Source organism: Heliconius melpomene, chromosome 16 (assembly GCF_056956725.1).
Source record: "Heliconius melpomene rosina isolate 202511_hmr_F chromosome 16, ASM5695672v1, whole genome shotgun sequence".
NCBI classification, from domain to species: Eukaryota; Metazoa; Arthropoda; class Insecta; order Lepidoptera; family Nymphalidae; genus Heliconius; species Heliconius melpomene.
In genome coordinates this window covers 11,896,444-11,912,278 of record NC_140404.1, presented here as the reverse complement: position 1 = coordinate 11,912,278, position 15,835 = coordinate 11,896,444, and the positions used below count along the sequence as shown (strand labels likewise).

The window sequence follows — 15,835 nt, the reverse complement described above, 5'->3', positions numbered from 1 at the left end:
TCATATTCTACTAAAAGAAAAATTACAATATTATGGTTATGATATTTTAAAGTATATTATTTTATTTTGTGTCTTTATTACAATATATTATTTAGTTTACTTTTATGAAATATTTTTTTAGGTTATTATCTGGGTACAGTGTGCTACCACCTCGAAAATAGAGATAAACCAGAAAACAATTATTCAGAGAAAATTATCAAACAATTAGAAAAAGTGAAAGAACTTGTGGATGCATTCCCTAGAACTAATTCAGAAGAGCATGACATTTTGGGTTTAGCTGAAAATATTAGATCTCAATATAAAAAAGCTTGTGCCCTTTTAAAAGTATCCTCTGGTAATCCTTATGGTACCGGGGTTTCTTTTTAAATACATTACATACATTTTAAAGGTAAATTTAATACTTATTTCAGCTTAACAGTAGGCAGAGAGGACTGATATCAAGGCACTTTATTCTCTGCTTTTCATCTCAATTTAAGACATTGCATGTTGAGTGGTGAACACACTCTGCATCACCAAAGTAGGGATATGAAAGAAATAATGATTATAGGTTCAATTCCCACTTGAAATGGATTCAATATTTTTATTTCTTGACTCTTGTAGGTAAAGTATTTTGTTGAGTTATGAACTCAATAAGCATTGTCTTAAACTTAGGTCAAAGCACAGAATGGAGTATCTTGACATTAGGTTCCCTCTGCCTAATCTGCTATTGACAGTGTAAACAGTGAAGTTAGAAAAAAAATGTTTAGATGTTTTATTTGTACATTATTCTTAACAAAATATATTTTATTAATATTGTTTTTATGTATTTATTTTAGCAAAACACACAATGGGTACCCTGGTAAGGGTTCATAATAATATAAATAGTACAATAAAATTCCTTTCTCCGCTACTACCTCTTGCAAATTGCCATATGGTTGAGTTTTTTACACAAAACCATTGGGAAAAATTGATACCTAATGATTTAAGAAATTATTTAGAGAAATGTGAATTGAATGATGCTGTAAGTGAATTTTGGAAACATGCTGAGGAAGGGTTGTTAGGTATGTCATGAGTAGATTTCCTTTGTATCCTGTAGTTAATGATTTATGGATTTATAATATTTTTTTTAAATAATATCATGATATGCTCATGTTTTAAAACTATATTGTGTTTGAATATTTATAAATGATGAAGCCTCTATGACTGAATGTCTCTGTTAATGCTATCATTATGGATTTGATTCCCAACATGGTGTAGAGTTCTCACATATGGGCAAAAAGTAAACAACTGAGTGTCTTATACCAGTTTGTCCCCCTAATTAATCTATAATATATATAGTTCTATATACTAGCGGCCCGCTCGCGGTTTCACCAGCGGGAACTATGTTATTATTAATTTCTGTCTCCATGACTACGTCCTAGTGACGTCTATGCAAAATTTGAGACTCCTAGCATTTGTAGTAACGAAGTTTCATACAAACTTTCGACCCCAAAAACAACCCCTTAGAAATCGAATATTGCAAATTCACGTCTTAGATTTCTTGGATTTCGTGATGAGTGAGTGACCTTTCGATTTTATATATATAGATTAGTCTATATATATTATATGTTCATATAATATTTATAGGTACCGTCATAATATTTAGTCACACACTTTTTATTAAAAAGTATTTATTATTACAGATGACAAGCCATTATCAAAATGGATACACAATGCTCAATCCCATTACATCAGTGTAAACAATGAATATTGTCTTTCAACAAAACATTTGGAGGAACTTATAATATCATTTGGTGGAAAAATCAGGTCTCAAGTGAAAATAACAGAATTCATGACCAGCAAGAAGAGTTATGAGGTATATATTTTTTTATATTTATTAAAATGGCAACCTAAAAGCTTCTTCACACTTATTGTTATATTGTAGCAAAATTATACATAAACATGTAGTAGTAGTAGTTTGCATATTATTCTGATGTAAACACTATATTACTGTAAAGTTTCATCTAAATGTTTTCAGTAGTTTTTGCCAGAAAGAGGAATAATCATCCATCCTCACTATCTTTCACATTTACAATATTAGTAGTATTATAATAGTGGCTTCACGCTGCATCCTGCACTACATGCTAGACACTAATGTAGTCCACACTTTTCGCCGAATTGTCGAGTAATTGTATTTTGAATGGCGAAACTATCATCCATCTTTCATCAACATAACATCTTTCATCTTCCCGCTGTATTCCGCACACAGCAGGGTAGGCAAGGAAGGGAGTGTTAAGACGGTCCATTTCCCACTTTCCGCCGAATTCTGGAGGCATTGCGTGTTGAGTGGCGGAACTCTACGCCGCACTTTTGCCACGACATCAGGGCGAACAAATGGAAATATTAATTTAAATAAATATTACATCTCCTCGCATGGAGAAAGAACCCACAACCAGTCGTGTTTCAAGTCCTACTATGTGGCCATCTTTCCTTATATATTATATGCCCTTACAACTATTACAATGTTACTGTTATATATTAACTATTATAACAATGGCTATAGTTACACTGTGGGCCAGCGTTGGACTGTTAAAGCGACGGTTGTGGGTTCAATCCCCACTTAAGGAAGGACGAAATATTTCCCCCTCCCTAGACTCCACTTCCAAAATTTAAACACAGTATTTTACATTATGTTCCGTTTACAAAATATACAACTGAAAGAAACTAAAAAGTTTAATAATAATATATAAAAAAAATATTTATTGCAGGTCCAAACAATATCTAATCTAATAGCGTCTCTCTCTACAGCCCTTCATACAACCCACTGTGTTGAAGCCGGTGGTGGGAAGGGAAACCTGCCCATGGTGCTGTCTCTTAGCTATGATATAAAGAGTTTGACAGTTGACTGTGACTGTAAAACTATTGAAAATGCTGAAAAGAGGGTTAAAATAATACAGGTAATATATTATAAATTTTAGAATTCACAATTTAAGGTAGTTGTACATACATTGGTTCAACAGATTCCATTTATAGAAAAACTTCCATAGACATTGATCAAATTATTGAGATTGTAAAAACATCTTATTACATAGTTAAATATTAAGAATAGAGGATTCAAATAACTAAAATATAATAACATTCAAATTCAGGTTAGGATATAATGTATTTCTGATTTTTCCTTTTCAAAGTTCGGTCACTCAACACGAAATACCTCGGAAATCCGGTGGAAAGTGGGGATTGGAGTGTCTTAACATTTTGTTCTCCCGGCCTATCCTGTTATATTCGGGATACTGTATGAAACCGATTTTGTTTCCTTTTTGTCACATTTTCTTTATACGAGTTTCATCTTATGTGAATTTTATGTTCTATTTTCTATTTAACTCCCGAATAATACCATTGCACTTAGTAAACACAAACTCTCTTAGCAAATACGCTCTCGAGAAAAAAAACGGTGAATTAAACCAAGAACCCTAAAAAGACAACATGATCCCTAATAAATAGAATATAATTACGTTCTTATTCATACGCTTCAATTATCGAATTTAGCTTATATTTCTTTTTTCAGAAACAATGGCACTCTATTGCAAAAAGAATACAAAATAGCGACAATGAAAATATGTCACAGAACATAAAAAATAATATACACAGATTTGCATCTGCTTTTATTACGAGAGATACGGATTTTGCTGAACTTATCAAAGAGAAGTTTCCAGAAGATTCTAACATAGATATTAAATTGTTGTTGACTGGTGAGTTCTTGTATGTGAAGTAATAGGATTAGAAGCCGTCGTGGCGCATTGCCACAGGTGTGTCGACTAAACGTGACGGTTGTAGGTTCGAACTTTAGAAAAAAACCATAATTTGTATATCAATAATGTATTAATATAAGAAAAGAGAATGGAGTGGTTGATCACTAAATACTTTACCTATTATAGTAAAAGAGAAATATTTTTTCCAGGTCTTCACACCTGTGGCAACCTAGGCCCAGATTCTCTCTACAGTTTCACCACAAAGCCCTCGACAGCCGGTGTATTCACAGTACCCTGCTGCTACCACCTCCTCACCGAGGATGTAGATGACCAGCTCTTTGATACGTTCCAGAGGGACTATGGAGATAAAGACCAGAGGTGCGGGTTCCCTATGACAGAGCATTTACGAGGTAATATTTAGTTTTTGTTCATGTAAGAAGTAATATTTAGTTAATTTTTTCAAATATGATAGAGTGTTTACAAGAAAAGTTAAAGCTGTGTCTCATAGTACTGTCCATTTACAAGCTATTTACAATTCAATGTTAAAGCACTTTATTCCTCGCTTTTTATCTATTAAAAGTGTATAGTTTGATTTATTTTTGATATACTTATTATTAACTATATTCCTTTAGGTTATAATTTAGGTCGCAACGCTCGCATGCTCGCCGCTCAGTCTATACACAGAGTGGTTGCAAATAAGCAAATGCCGGACAAAAGTTTACTATATAGAGCTCTGTTACAGGTACATATTTAATTTATTTATTACATTAGCTGTGCACGTATTACTGTATATTCAATTTATATATATTTTTTAAATTTACATATTATCTATAGATTTTTGCGTAACGTTTTGTTAAATGGGTAATTGTTTTTTCATTGAACTTTAAATGCGTATAATACTTTAGAATATAAAATATATATATTTAATATATATTTAATGACACATATTGTGACTGTAGTCGCGACTGGTTATGGGTTCGATCCCCACTCGAGGAAATTTATTTAAATTTATATTTTCATTTCTTCACTCCGCCACACGGCATGCAATGCCTTCAGAATTCGGCGGAAAGTGGGGAGCGGAGTTTCTTAACACTAGGTTCCCTCTGCCTTGCCTGTTGTGCGAGACACAGCGTGAAGCTGAAGTTTTATTTATTTTTTGATAATTGTAAATATTTAATTGCAATATGTGATACATTTAATATTTTGTATATTTTATAGGTAATCATCACAACTCACTTCCCCAATTTACCTGTAGTCGAAGGTAAATTGAAAGGTATATCGTCAAAATGTCAAAATTTCAACGACTATTTCAAAATGGCGGACTATCTCCTCAAACTCAATTTATACGAAAATTTACCCAAGGCTTACCTATCAGATATAGAAGAAAATATGAATTTAAATTGGAAGAAAGTAGTTTTATTTTATTTATTAAGATTGTGCTTAGCTCAAGTAGTGGAAAGTGTTATTTTGTTGGATAGACTCTTATTTTTGTATGAGAATGGATTTGAACTGGCTTACTTGGTCAAGCTTTTCGATCCGGTGCTCTCTCCGCGATGTCACGGGATCGTTGCTATAAGATGATGGTATTTAATATTTTTAATAAAAAATGTGTTGTTATTCATGGTTTTTTATTTCTTTATATTTTGAATATTTTTTATTTCTTTTCCAATTTTACTTTTATATGGTATTATTAAAAACATAAGTATGTTAAGTTTGGTTAATGATAAAAAAAAATCCTCAAAAATATTTTTAAAGAAGGTGTTTTAGTGTGTTTACAGTTTATAATATCTACACAGTTGGTATACCTAATATACAAGTAAATCATACGAATTACATCGAAAAAAATATTTATTAATTAACATTATGTAAAATAGCTAATTTTCTCGAAAGTTGGTACATGCAATATATAAAATTCATCTAAAGGTGATTAGTCAATATGTTTATTTGATAGAGTCTACCAGACCGGAGAAATGAATATAATTTAAATATATTGATTCCAACGAGTGCCGATCGAACCTAAAATCATGGCAATTCGCATTAACAGCCAGGCGTCCTTCAAATAACCTATCCTATAGGAAAAAGCTGATAATATTTAAACTAAATCAAAATTGGTTCTTCCGTTTGGGAGCTACGATGCTACAGACAGAAATATACACCAACATATAGACACACACACACATGTGTTTTTATCGAAGGTTGAATAAAAGGCATCTTCGACAACTACTATTCGCCCAATTTTAGAGGCTTTCGGGTTGAGTAGCGGAAAAAAAGAGCAAAGGGATGAAAATACTAATAATTTGTGACATTATACCATTCAGCAAAACTGTAAAAGATCTTGGTATCACTCTGGATAATAATATGTGTTGGGATTCACAGGTAAGTGAGGTTAGCAGAAAGATTTTGCATCCTTAGGTTCTCTTAGACGTTTGCGTAATTTTCTTCCTATACTTACTAAGATTTCGTTAGCAAATACTCTCCTTCTACCGATTCTTGATTATGCTGACACTTGCTATCTTGACTTAAGAGAGGAGCAATTAAATAAACTTGAGCGTATTCAAAATTTATGTATTCGGTTCATATTTGGGCTACGCAAATGATGCTCACATCTCTGATTTCCGTAAGAAACTCAAGTGGCTCCCTATCCGCCTTCGCAGGAATACTCACATCCTTCATCTTCTTTACTGTATTCTGTTCAATCCAATTTTCCCTCCTTACCTTAAAGAACGTTTTGAGTTTTTGGGCGAGACACATTCTCGCTCTCTTCGTTCTGAACGTAATCTTATCCTCAAAATACCTTCTCACACTTCTTCCTTCTACAGCAGTTCATTTACTGTAACTGCGTGTAGGTTGTGGAACGCCTTTTCTTTAGTTGTCAGAAATGCCAAAACATTTCTAACCTTCAAACGTCGCTTAAAGTTACACTTTATGTCACTTTAAGATTTAGGTTCTTGTCCTTTTTTTTTTCTTTGCCATTTCACATTTTATTCTTACCATTTAGTTCTTATCTTTATCTATGTATGTATGTAGTAGTTATATGTATATATTTATTTATATATATGTATATTGTTACGGCTATATTTATTTACATAACACATACAAAGCATACAGCTTTGTATGTGTTATGTATTGTAAATATATTCTTATTTATTTATACCCTAAATTATATTTTTTTGCACCCTACCCATATCTTAATTCGCTATGTCCTCTGCCTTAAGGTTGCCTGGCAGAAATTGCTATTAAGCAATAAGGCCGCCTTTTACATTTACATAATGTTATTGTATTTTTTCTTGGGTGTACAATAAAGAATTATTATTATTATTATGTTTCTCTTTAAAGATTCACGGGTTCAAAAGAACCCGGTCCTTTGGAAGGCTTGCGTGGGGACACAGGTCCAACACATAGAGGCCCCTTAGAGAATATTCAAATGTTTTACTGTGACGCATCAGCAGGGATCCATCTCTGGGTAACCACAGGTAATTGCCCAGAGATGGTCGCCGGTTAATGCGTAGGAACTATGGAAAATATGGAAATCTAAACTAGGACTATGGAATTTAGATGGACTGACTACTGGGCTATTGAATGAGACTAACGGACGTCCGCCTTTACAATAGTCTCAAATTGAATGGTTGGCGGACGGTGACTCGCCTCCCCACAAAGCGGCGTAGTGCCTTGGGCGTAACATCGGCGTGGTCGGCTAAGGGTGTAGAGAGGTGTGCATCGGTTTCACCATCTCGAGGAATTCGTGAGCGGGTTTCCCCGCTATTACGCAGATTGAGCACTTCCACCCTTTCGAGCGTATAGCTCTTGCGCTGCACTCTGCCGGCCAATAAAGGCAAGCCAGAGGCGGGGGATAGATTACAATTCCCCTCCGGAGGTCTCAGGTCCGTGGGGTCGCCACTCCCAAACAGCTCGCCACAAGCTGCCCTGCGGCCTTATTATTATTATTATTATTAATAATAATTCATTTCATTTCCCCCAGTAGGAATCGAAACCATAACCGACGTGTTTACAGTCACATGATTGTGTCACTGCGCTACGACGGCCTCAATCTTTAAAGTTTTTATTTGAAATTTAAATACTCGGTTTACAGCGTAACCTTTAAACTTTTATATTGATTTTATTTTGCAATAAATTGTGTAAGAAAAACAGCATAATGTAATACAAGTTAACAGATTTTGAGGAAAATTCTGTAGAATTTTGTGGAATTTGAAAAGTTTTAATATAAGCTTTACGTATTAGGTGTAACTTTAATGTGAAAGGTAAAACAACAAATGGCTCGCTTATCTTGTGTAATTGTTTAGCTTTACTCTGTATCTCGTACATAGTAGGGTAGACAGAGGCAGAGGGATTGTTGTTGTAAGACACTCTGTTTTCACCAATTTCAGCCGAATTTTTGAGGTATGAGTGGCACAACTCAACGCCTCGTTTCAGTCGATCAGGCCAGCAGGAACTATGAGCCACCTAGCAGCGACACGCTGACAAATTAGACTAATCTAAGGGAGCTATCGGCCCCTAATCGCTGGTCCCCGCCACGTCACGGCCTAAATCTTGAACCTCTCGGAGTTTTTTATCTTCATACAATTTCAGTTTCTTTCTATCATCATACAAATAATAACTGCGCAAACAATGTCAAATAACGAAATATTGAAAATTATATATTCAGGCAATTCATTAAAAAACAGATGTATAAAATAACTCTCTTACCTAACAACTTTTATTATAAGTAAGAAATTACGTGATTTATTTTTTGAGAAGAACCAGCAAAAATACTCACTAAAACTTGTTTTTTTAATCTGTAAATTACAGATTTTCTGTAATCTTAGGTACTTAGCTAAGTTTATTTTACTTACTCGCATATTCTCTTTTTAGTTTGAAAGACTTAAAAAACAATTGAATTATGTGTAATAACAATGTTTTAGAAACTTTTGATTAAAACCGTTCTATGACAAGAATGAAGCCTATGTTGTGATTTTAATTATTATTTTTTTTATAAATTATAATTCGTAGAACTCTAATGCTATGAATTTAATTACTAGATATCGTCATGACTTAGCAGGACACTGAAAATGAAAAATGAAATTCTCTGCGTAATCAAAGCCATCCTCTAGGCTCCTATAGACTTCCTTTGGACCTAATGTAATGAAATTTGGCACGAAGTGAGAACTTACATTATAAATAAATAAAAAATCCCAAAAGTAAAAATTTATTGGTAAATCTACAGTAATAGATCATTACAAATTTATATTTGTACTTCATTTGATACAGAATGAGAGCATCCGCTCGCAAACTTAAATTTGTCAACTTTTTTAAGTTGTACTTTTCCATGGACCTAAATCCTAAGATGGGATGTACAGAACCCTCGATGGGTATAGTTATTATCATGTAAAATATAATTATTTACTCAATGAGAAAAGGTTGTAAAGTGCGATAACTGAAAGTGATGTAATGTAAGGTCTCATTCCCTTAAAAATTAAACAAAATATATGTAGATAATCTTCGAATTTTTTACATTTGATGCTTTTACAATACTGAAATTCCGAATAAGAAAAACCCAAAATTATATTATAAGGCTGCTTCTTTGTAAAGCATTCCTTTGAACAAAATCTAAATGTTTGGTAGTGAGTGGAAATAAAATTATTTGTATGTGTCGTTCACCTTGATTGATTATCCTGTTGTATGGGAAAGGCAACGTCGCTTTGTCGAGCATCATTGCTAAAATTTCCATTTAAAATTAAAGACGCAGCCGGCGTCGTGGCGTAGTGGGCCAGCGACAAGCACAACTCCGCTTCGCCACTTCGAAAAAATGCAGTGCAGTGTTGAGTTACGCCACTCAACTAGCAATGGACCTGGAAATTAGAGAAAGGGTTGTGATGGTACTACGTTCACACAAGACAGCGTGAAGCGAGAAACATGTGTCACGTACAATACTACATTTACATACATTTAAATTAAGCAAAACATATGATTTGATAATAATAATTATAATAATATTTTTTTAGTAAAATATAATTTATAATATAAAAGTTTCATAAAAGTGTGAACCAAACATTTCCTATGAAGACGGCGTCCTCGAGTCCACTTCTTTAAATGAGCTTTCCGAGTAAAAAGCTTAGATTTTCTCGGAGCTCGTAAGTTGATGGAACTTATCACGTTACTTCTCTTCCTCCAAATGTAATTATGCAGTGGTTTCGAAGAAAATATCTGTTTATTTCGTTTTTAATATTCACTTGTCGTAAGCGTACGTAAGTCCTTTACTTGTTCTTAAATAAGTAGTTTATACCTGCGGCTATGTGCGTGTCTAGAAACCTTGTCCAGAGGGCCTGGACTTCAGTTTTGAATTGATATGTTCCTGTAAACGGTGTTTCGTAATTTATAAGGATCGATTCTTTCTTAGTAAAATTTGTGAAGTCGACATAAGACTGTTCTGGTGCGGGCACCAGATTTTTGTAATTAATATTTTATTGGCAAAATACGTAGTGACAAAACACGGCATTGTCTAAAATATTCGGTGACATGAAATATCTCTTGATTTGAGGTAAACCAAACAAACACCAGCGCTCGTACCTATCCACGGTCAGAGAGGTGTAAATATAATTATATTCATCAACTAGTTGAATTTTCAGGAAAAAAATCAACTTTAAAAAACCTGCTGAACTTTTTGAAATAAGTAAGCTGAGTATTCTTTGAAGAGCAAATTCTTGGAACATAGCACTCTATATAATTGTATTAAATTCAAGTAATATATATTTCACAAAAAAATAAACAAACTATATAAAAAAATATAAGTTTTTAATAAAACTATTAGTGACATTCGCAAAGTGAATATAAACAACTGGCGCTACTCGCTCGTAACGCCACAAATGTAATACTGAACAGGACTGTACGTACTTTTGTATGACAAATAAAAACATTCCCACGAGGATATTTGAACTCTTGGACATAATTCTTTTGGTGATATCATCACCAAAAGAATTAGACTAATTGTTTCACCAAATACTGAGTAATTCGGTGAATCAAGTAAAATTTGTGTTTGCTAAATATATATTTTTTGGAACTCGATGACGAACTAAATGCATTATATTTGAATTCAAGTCTCGGGTAAAATTTTATAATAAAAAATGTTTTAATTAAGAAAAAATAGACTTAAATATATAGAAATTATTATCCTTTCATTTCCTCCACTGAGAGGCCAGAACTAAATCTCCCTAAAATGGTTAAAAAATAAAGAACAGTGTATTAGAATCTCTACTTACCTCGCAATAATATCTTCTAAGACAACTTCCTGTAAAACAGAAACTAAGTGAAGGGAATGAGCTAGTGTCGTGTATAGTAATATAGCTTGTTTACAACTGTAGGTATATCTTGCCAACCTGACTGACCACAGTGTAATAAAAAACAAAATGTTCTTTTATTGATGTACCTAACGTGCAAGTATGACTGTATAAGTCGTTGTTGTAAGTACACATCCTGTTTGTAAAATGATTAGGAACATCTACAGTTACACGCTGTACCACTGCGTCGTTTGCCTCTTGTTATTGCAAAACGTCAATATTATAATCTAAATGTCAAATCATACGTGAGGCATCAGGCACGGCGTCACGAGTGACACCACCTGACACAACACATCAAAGGCACTACAGTCCGCTACAAATTAATATTAGCTTTACAAATTCTATCAAGATAATTAACTGTTGTAAATTAATTAAAGTATATGCAATTTGCTCAACTGACTGAAAACTTGACCGTTCAGAGTTCGATTTCCACTAGGAAGAAAATAAATATTGCTTAAATTAATATATTTAACTAAAAGTATAAATAGATAACTATTTGTTTAATATAATATATAAATTTTCATAAACTGTCTTTAGTTGTTTTATTAATTTCCCCGTTCAAAAAGGAAACCAAAAAAAGGAAAAGACGGAGACATGGAGAGGGTTATGCCAATGAACAAGGGGAAGAGGAGTGCAAAGATCGTGGAGTGTTCGGTACTCCGTTCTCTATAGCTACTCCGTTAGGGATATAGCGTGAAGATAAAAAAATACTAATCAATATCACATCACAATCACAACATCTTTTTCTTTACAAAAAAATATAAACTAGAAAATATAAGATAAAAAAAAGCTTTTGAATAGGACACATGAGTTATAATATAAACGTACATTTTCACATAAAATTCAACACAAATTTATTCAGCCTAAACGCTAAAAGTTAACACAATACACTTAAATAGTAATAGTAATTACGATATTGCTTGGCTAAGGCCCTCTAAGGGCGGTCGTCGCGTAAATAATCTCATAAGATTTCGCGAATCATTCTGTCGATGTCATGAAGAGTGGGTGTTGCCTTCAAAGCCTACACAAGGCTTTTACTATATTATATTTTAGAGCTGATTATGAAAAAATGATACTTTTTGGGCTTTTTGACCTTTATATATGAGGGGTTGATCTTTTCATATAAAAAATTGCAACATACGCTCATATATTACGAGTAGTTATGGAAGTGATGTTATACACTACGTTTATATTGATGTAACGTTATATATTCCTTACAATAACTATACTTATATACCTATATTATGTAAATATATCGATTATTGTGGTCCCGTCCTATATCCTTTTCTTTCACAGCTGGCTGCATCATAAATGCCGTATGCACCTGAAAGCCTGTTATGCATACAGTCGTTAGAATCTCGTTTATATCTATGTAGATATATGGGCTGGAGTTAGCTTTGCTTGTGGGTTTAATTCTTTTATTGGGACAATTCTTTAACAAAAAATATTTTAAGTGCTTAGTAGCTCGGAGAACCTGGTGTTAAGCGGTGGTCTGACTGATCTGGTTTTTTATGACTTAGCACTTCTCGCGCAATTATGACGTTTCGAGGGATATTGCGTGTTTAACGATGGAATCAAATGTCATGTGTTTTTCTCTTATTAGAGAAATAAATACTTTTAAATTAGTTGTTGAAGTTTAGGATGGAACTTACAACCAATGCGTTTACGGCCATCGCCATTAACTGCACTATTTTGCACAAAAGAACAACTTCACGTTTTTCTCGCATATCAGGAAAGGTAGAGAGAAGCTCCCCACTTTTCGCCCAATTTTTGACACATTGCGTATAGTGCTACGAAACTGAACGCCCTACATTGTCAAAAAACATTAACCATCTTATAATAATGGTTATACTCATTTCTACATATTTCCCGCATTTACAGGCATTTATTTATAGGATTATAACATTTGTATATCGAGACCTTGCCAAAGCCTCTCCAGACGGAATGCTAATGAGGAAATTTGTAACTAATTGTATCGAGTTTTGACTGTGGCGGGGAGCATTGTGTAGTTTAATAGGGTAGAATGTTTCTATTTGTTTATGTAACACTTTTTTTGGATATATTTATTTATAATGTAGGTAAAAACCTACAAAGTGGAGAACTTTGCCTCCAAAAAAAAACAGATTTTGGCAGAACATAAATAATTATAACAATAGCTGACGAATGTCTCTATTATTTATATGTAAGTACTGATTTAATATACTCAGAGGCCAGAGCTTTTCATTCTTATAGGTGAAAAGTTATCTTACATTGCATGACAGACTGTCGTTATTAGGAAATATTCACGGATATTTGAACCATGAACCATTCGGTTTAGTCCTGCTCTACGTTTTGTTATGCTCAACCCCACTGCACCACCATAGCTACGAGTATACAATTACACATAAATATCAATTCACGTTAAATTACATACCAATAAGCACTGAGAAAACCGCGTTGTTTTAAAGTATTCGTTAATAACGCACGCTCGTATATCACTTATGGGAAAAATTACTATTATTAGTCATAAATAAAGCCTTGTCCTGTTTAACAGATGCTGTGGGCGATATTGGACACGTAAATCAACACATATATTCTTTGAATAATAAATTTAATAATGTTTTACGATGGGTGCGTCTAAGCTTGTGTACCTATTGTGCTTTATATACGATATAAGTATTATTTTTCATCATGATTTCAAGAAAAAATCATTTTTCATAAATTTTAAGTAAAGAAATTTAATTAAAATTTAATTGGAACATACAAAAATGTGTCAACATTGTTTGAGCAATTTAAAAAAAGATATGAGAATGATATGAATAAATGATAAATGCGACTCATATTTACAAACAAAAACAACATTTATAAAGCAAATGTTGCAAATAAACCTAGTTTCCAACCCCTACTAACTTCGCCTGCCAATCCACGTTATGGACAACGGATTTAATAATGTCGATCTTGAGCAATCAAGGTAGAGACATGGGCGTATCGAGAATATTTTTAGGGGAGGGGCTGGATTTTAGCCTTGAACAAATCTGGTCAAGTATTTTTATTTTTATTTTATGGTGTAAATTTTTTGTTAGTAATAGTTCTGGGGTAGGCATAAGACTTCTAAGATGAGCACGACCCACGAACGGCCTTAGAAACCTTCGTAAAGCTAAATTAGGGCAGTACGTAGACCTATGTGTATGCACATATTCATTATTTTTGTTTCTTTCTTTCGTGGGAAAAGATTAAAAATTAATTTAGATTTTTAGAATATATTGTCACTTCCAAAGTCATTTCTAAACAATAGTTAACAATTAAAATTCTCATATTTAATTTCTCATATTTATGAGAAAGTTATAGTTCTTTATTTTATAGTAGTTCACTATAAGATAAACAACTAAAGTTTTCTCATACTATGACTATATAATAGTCGTATCTAAATTTCCACATCTAAGTTCAACGTTATTAAAAAACATTTTTCTTTTTTATAATGAAACTTAACTGCGAAAGCGGGTTTTTAATTAGGAATGTTATTAGTTTTTGAACACATTTAAAGCGAAAAAATATTTATTATAAGAGGTTAGTGCGTTGTTGCATTTTCTTACTTATGAATATAGTTAATTTGTTAATTATGTCGATTTTATTAGCATTTACCTTAACATTCGAGCTGTCGAGTCGTCTACTGTATATAAATAACCTTCACGCTGTACTCCGTACACAGCAGGGTAGGCAGAAGGAACCTGGGAATCTAGTGTTAAGAGCCCAGAAGTTCCTCACTTTCCGCCGAATTTTTGAAGCATGTGTGGCGCAACTCGGTGGAATTCAACGCCACGATTGCCTCGTCACCAGAGAGAGAAGATGAAAAACCGTCGCGCTTAAAATCGTATACATGTTCGTGCCCCAGCGCCACGACGCGACGGCCGCGATTTAAGAGGAGAACATTGGAAAATGCACTCAGCAACATAATATTTCGGAAAACCTTTGAACAAATGTGTAATACAAAGTTTTAATTGTACGAAGGCGTCTGGTGTATACAACAATAACTGTGATTGGATTGACTTTTGATATCTACGTACGAAAAACAAGGAAAAAATAGAAATTACCAGCTTGACGTATGTTTACATCTCGTTGGTTTTTTACTTATAAGTTCCTAAATAAACAAATTAATTAAATAATAATGCATTGAATTTGAACTGCCTACCCTGCTCTATGTGGGATACAAGTATATAATACGAATATGTGTATAATACGAATATATGTTTGTTTCAAGTATATAATACGAATATGTGATTATATTTATCCTATAAAACATATTTTGATCCCCCCTAATAAAAAAAAAAAATAAAAATAAAAATAAAAATAAAAATGTTTATTGTTCGGACAACACACGATCCATATATGTTAGTAATAATACAATAAAACTTAATATATAGTGTTAGTACTTAATAACTAATAGTGACATTGTAATGTCACACATGTGCCGGATCAGATCAGATCAGATCAGATCTAATATAAAAACTATATTCGACAAGAAACATTTTCAAATAATTAAATAACAAGTCAATGATAAAAAATAAAAGAAACTTGAATGTATGAGGTAAATTAATATACCCTACGTAACACTCGTGCCATCTAGATAAATCCAACAACGTATTATTTATCTAAATCGATTCACTGGCTTAACAAAGAAACGGACACTCATACATACACATGTTAAAAATATAACCTTCCTTTTGGACTTTGCAGCAGTCGGGTAAAAACGTAGCGTCTTTTATATGTGACAAGTTAGGGCTTTAGCCTATTAAAATATGAGGTACGATGTAAAATAAT

At 33.1% G+C, this 15,835-nt stretch overlaps 1 protein-coding gene across 1 annotated transcript; it reads left to right on the top strand.

The window, feature by feature from the left end:
• Nucleotides 1-121: 121 nt before the first annotated feature.
• Nucleotides 122-5,324, top strand: LOC146531097 (putative methyltransferase-like protein 25). The gene is made up of 8 exons (XM_085199733.1): nt 122-388; nt 816-1,040; nt 1,662-1,834; nt 2,727-2,915; nt 3,524-3,707; nt 3,917-4,117; nt 4,340-4,449; nt 4,926-5,324. Exons 2-8 carry the CDS (start codon nt 827-829, stop codon nt 5,286-5,288), a joined length of 1,434 nt encoding a protein of 477 aa, XP_085055859.1. The 5' UTR covers nt 122-388; nt 816-826; the 3' UTR covers nt 5,289-5,324.
• Nucleotides 5,325-15,835: the final 10,511 nt, after the last annotated feature.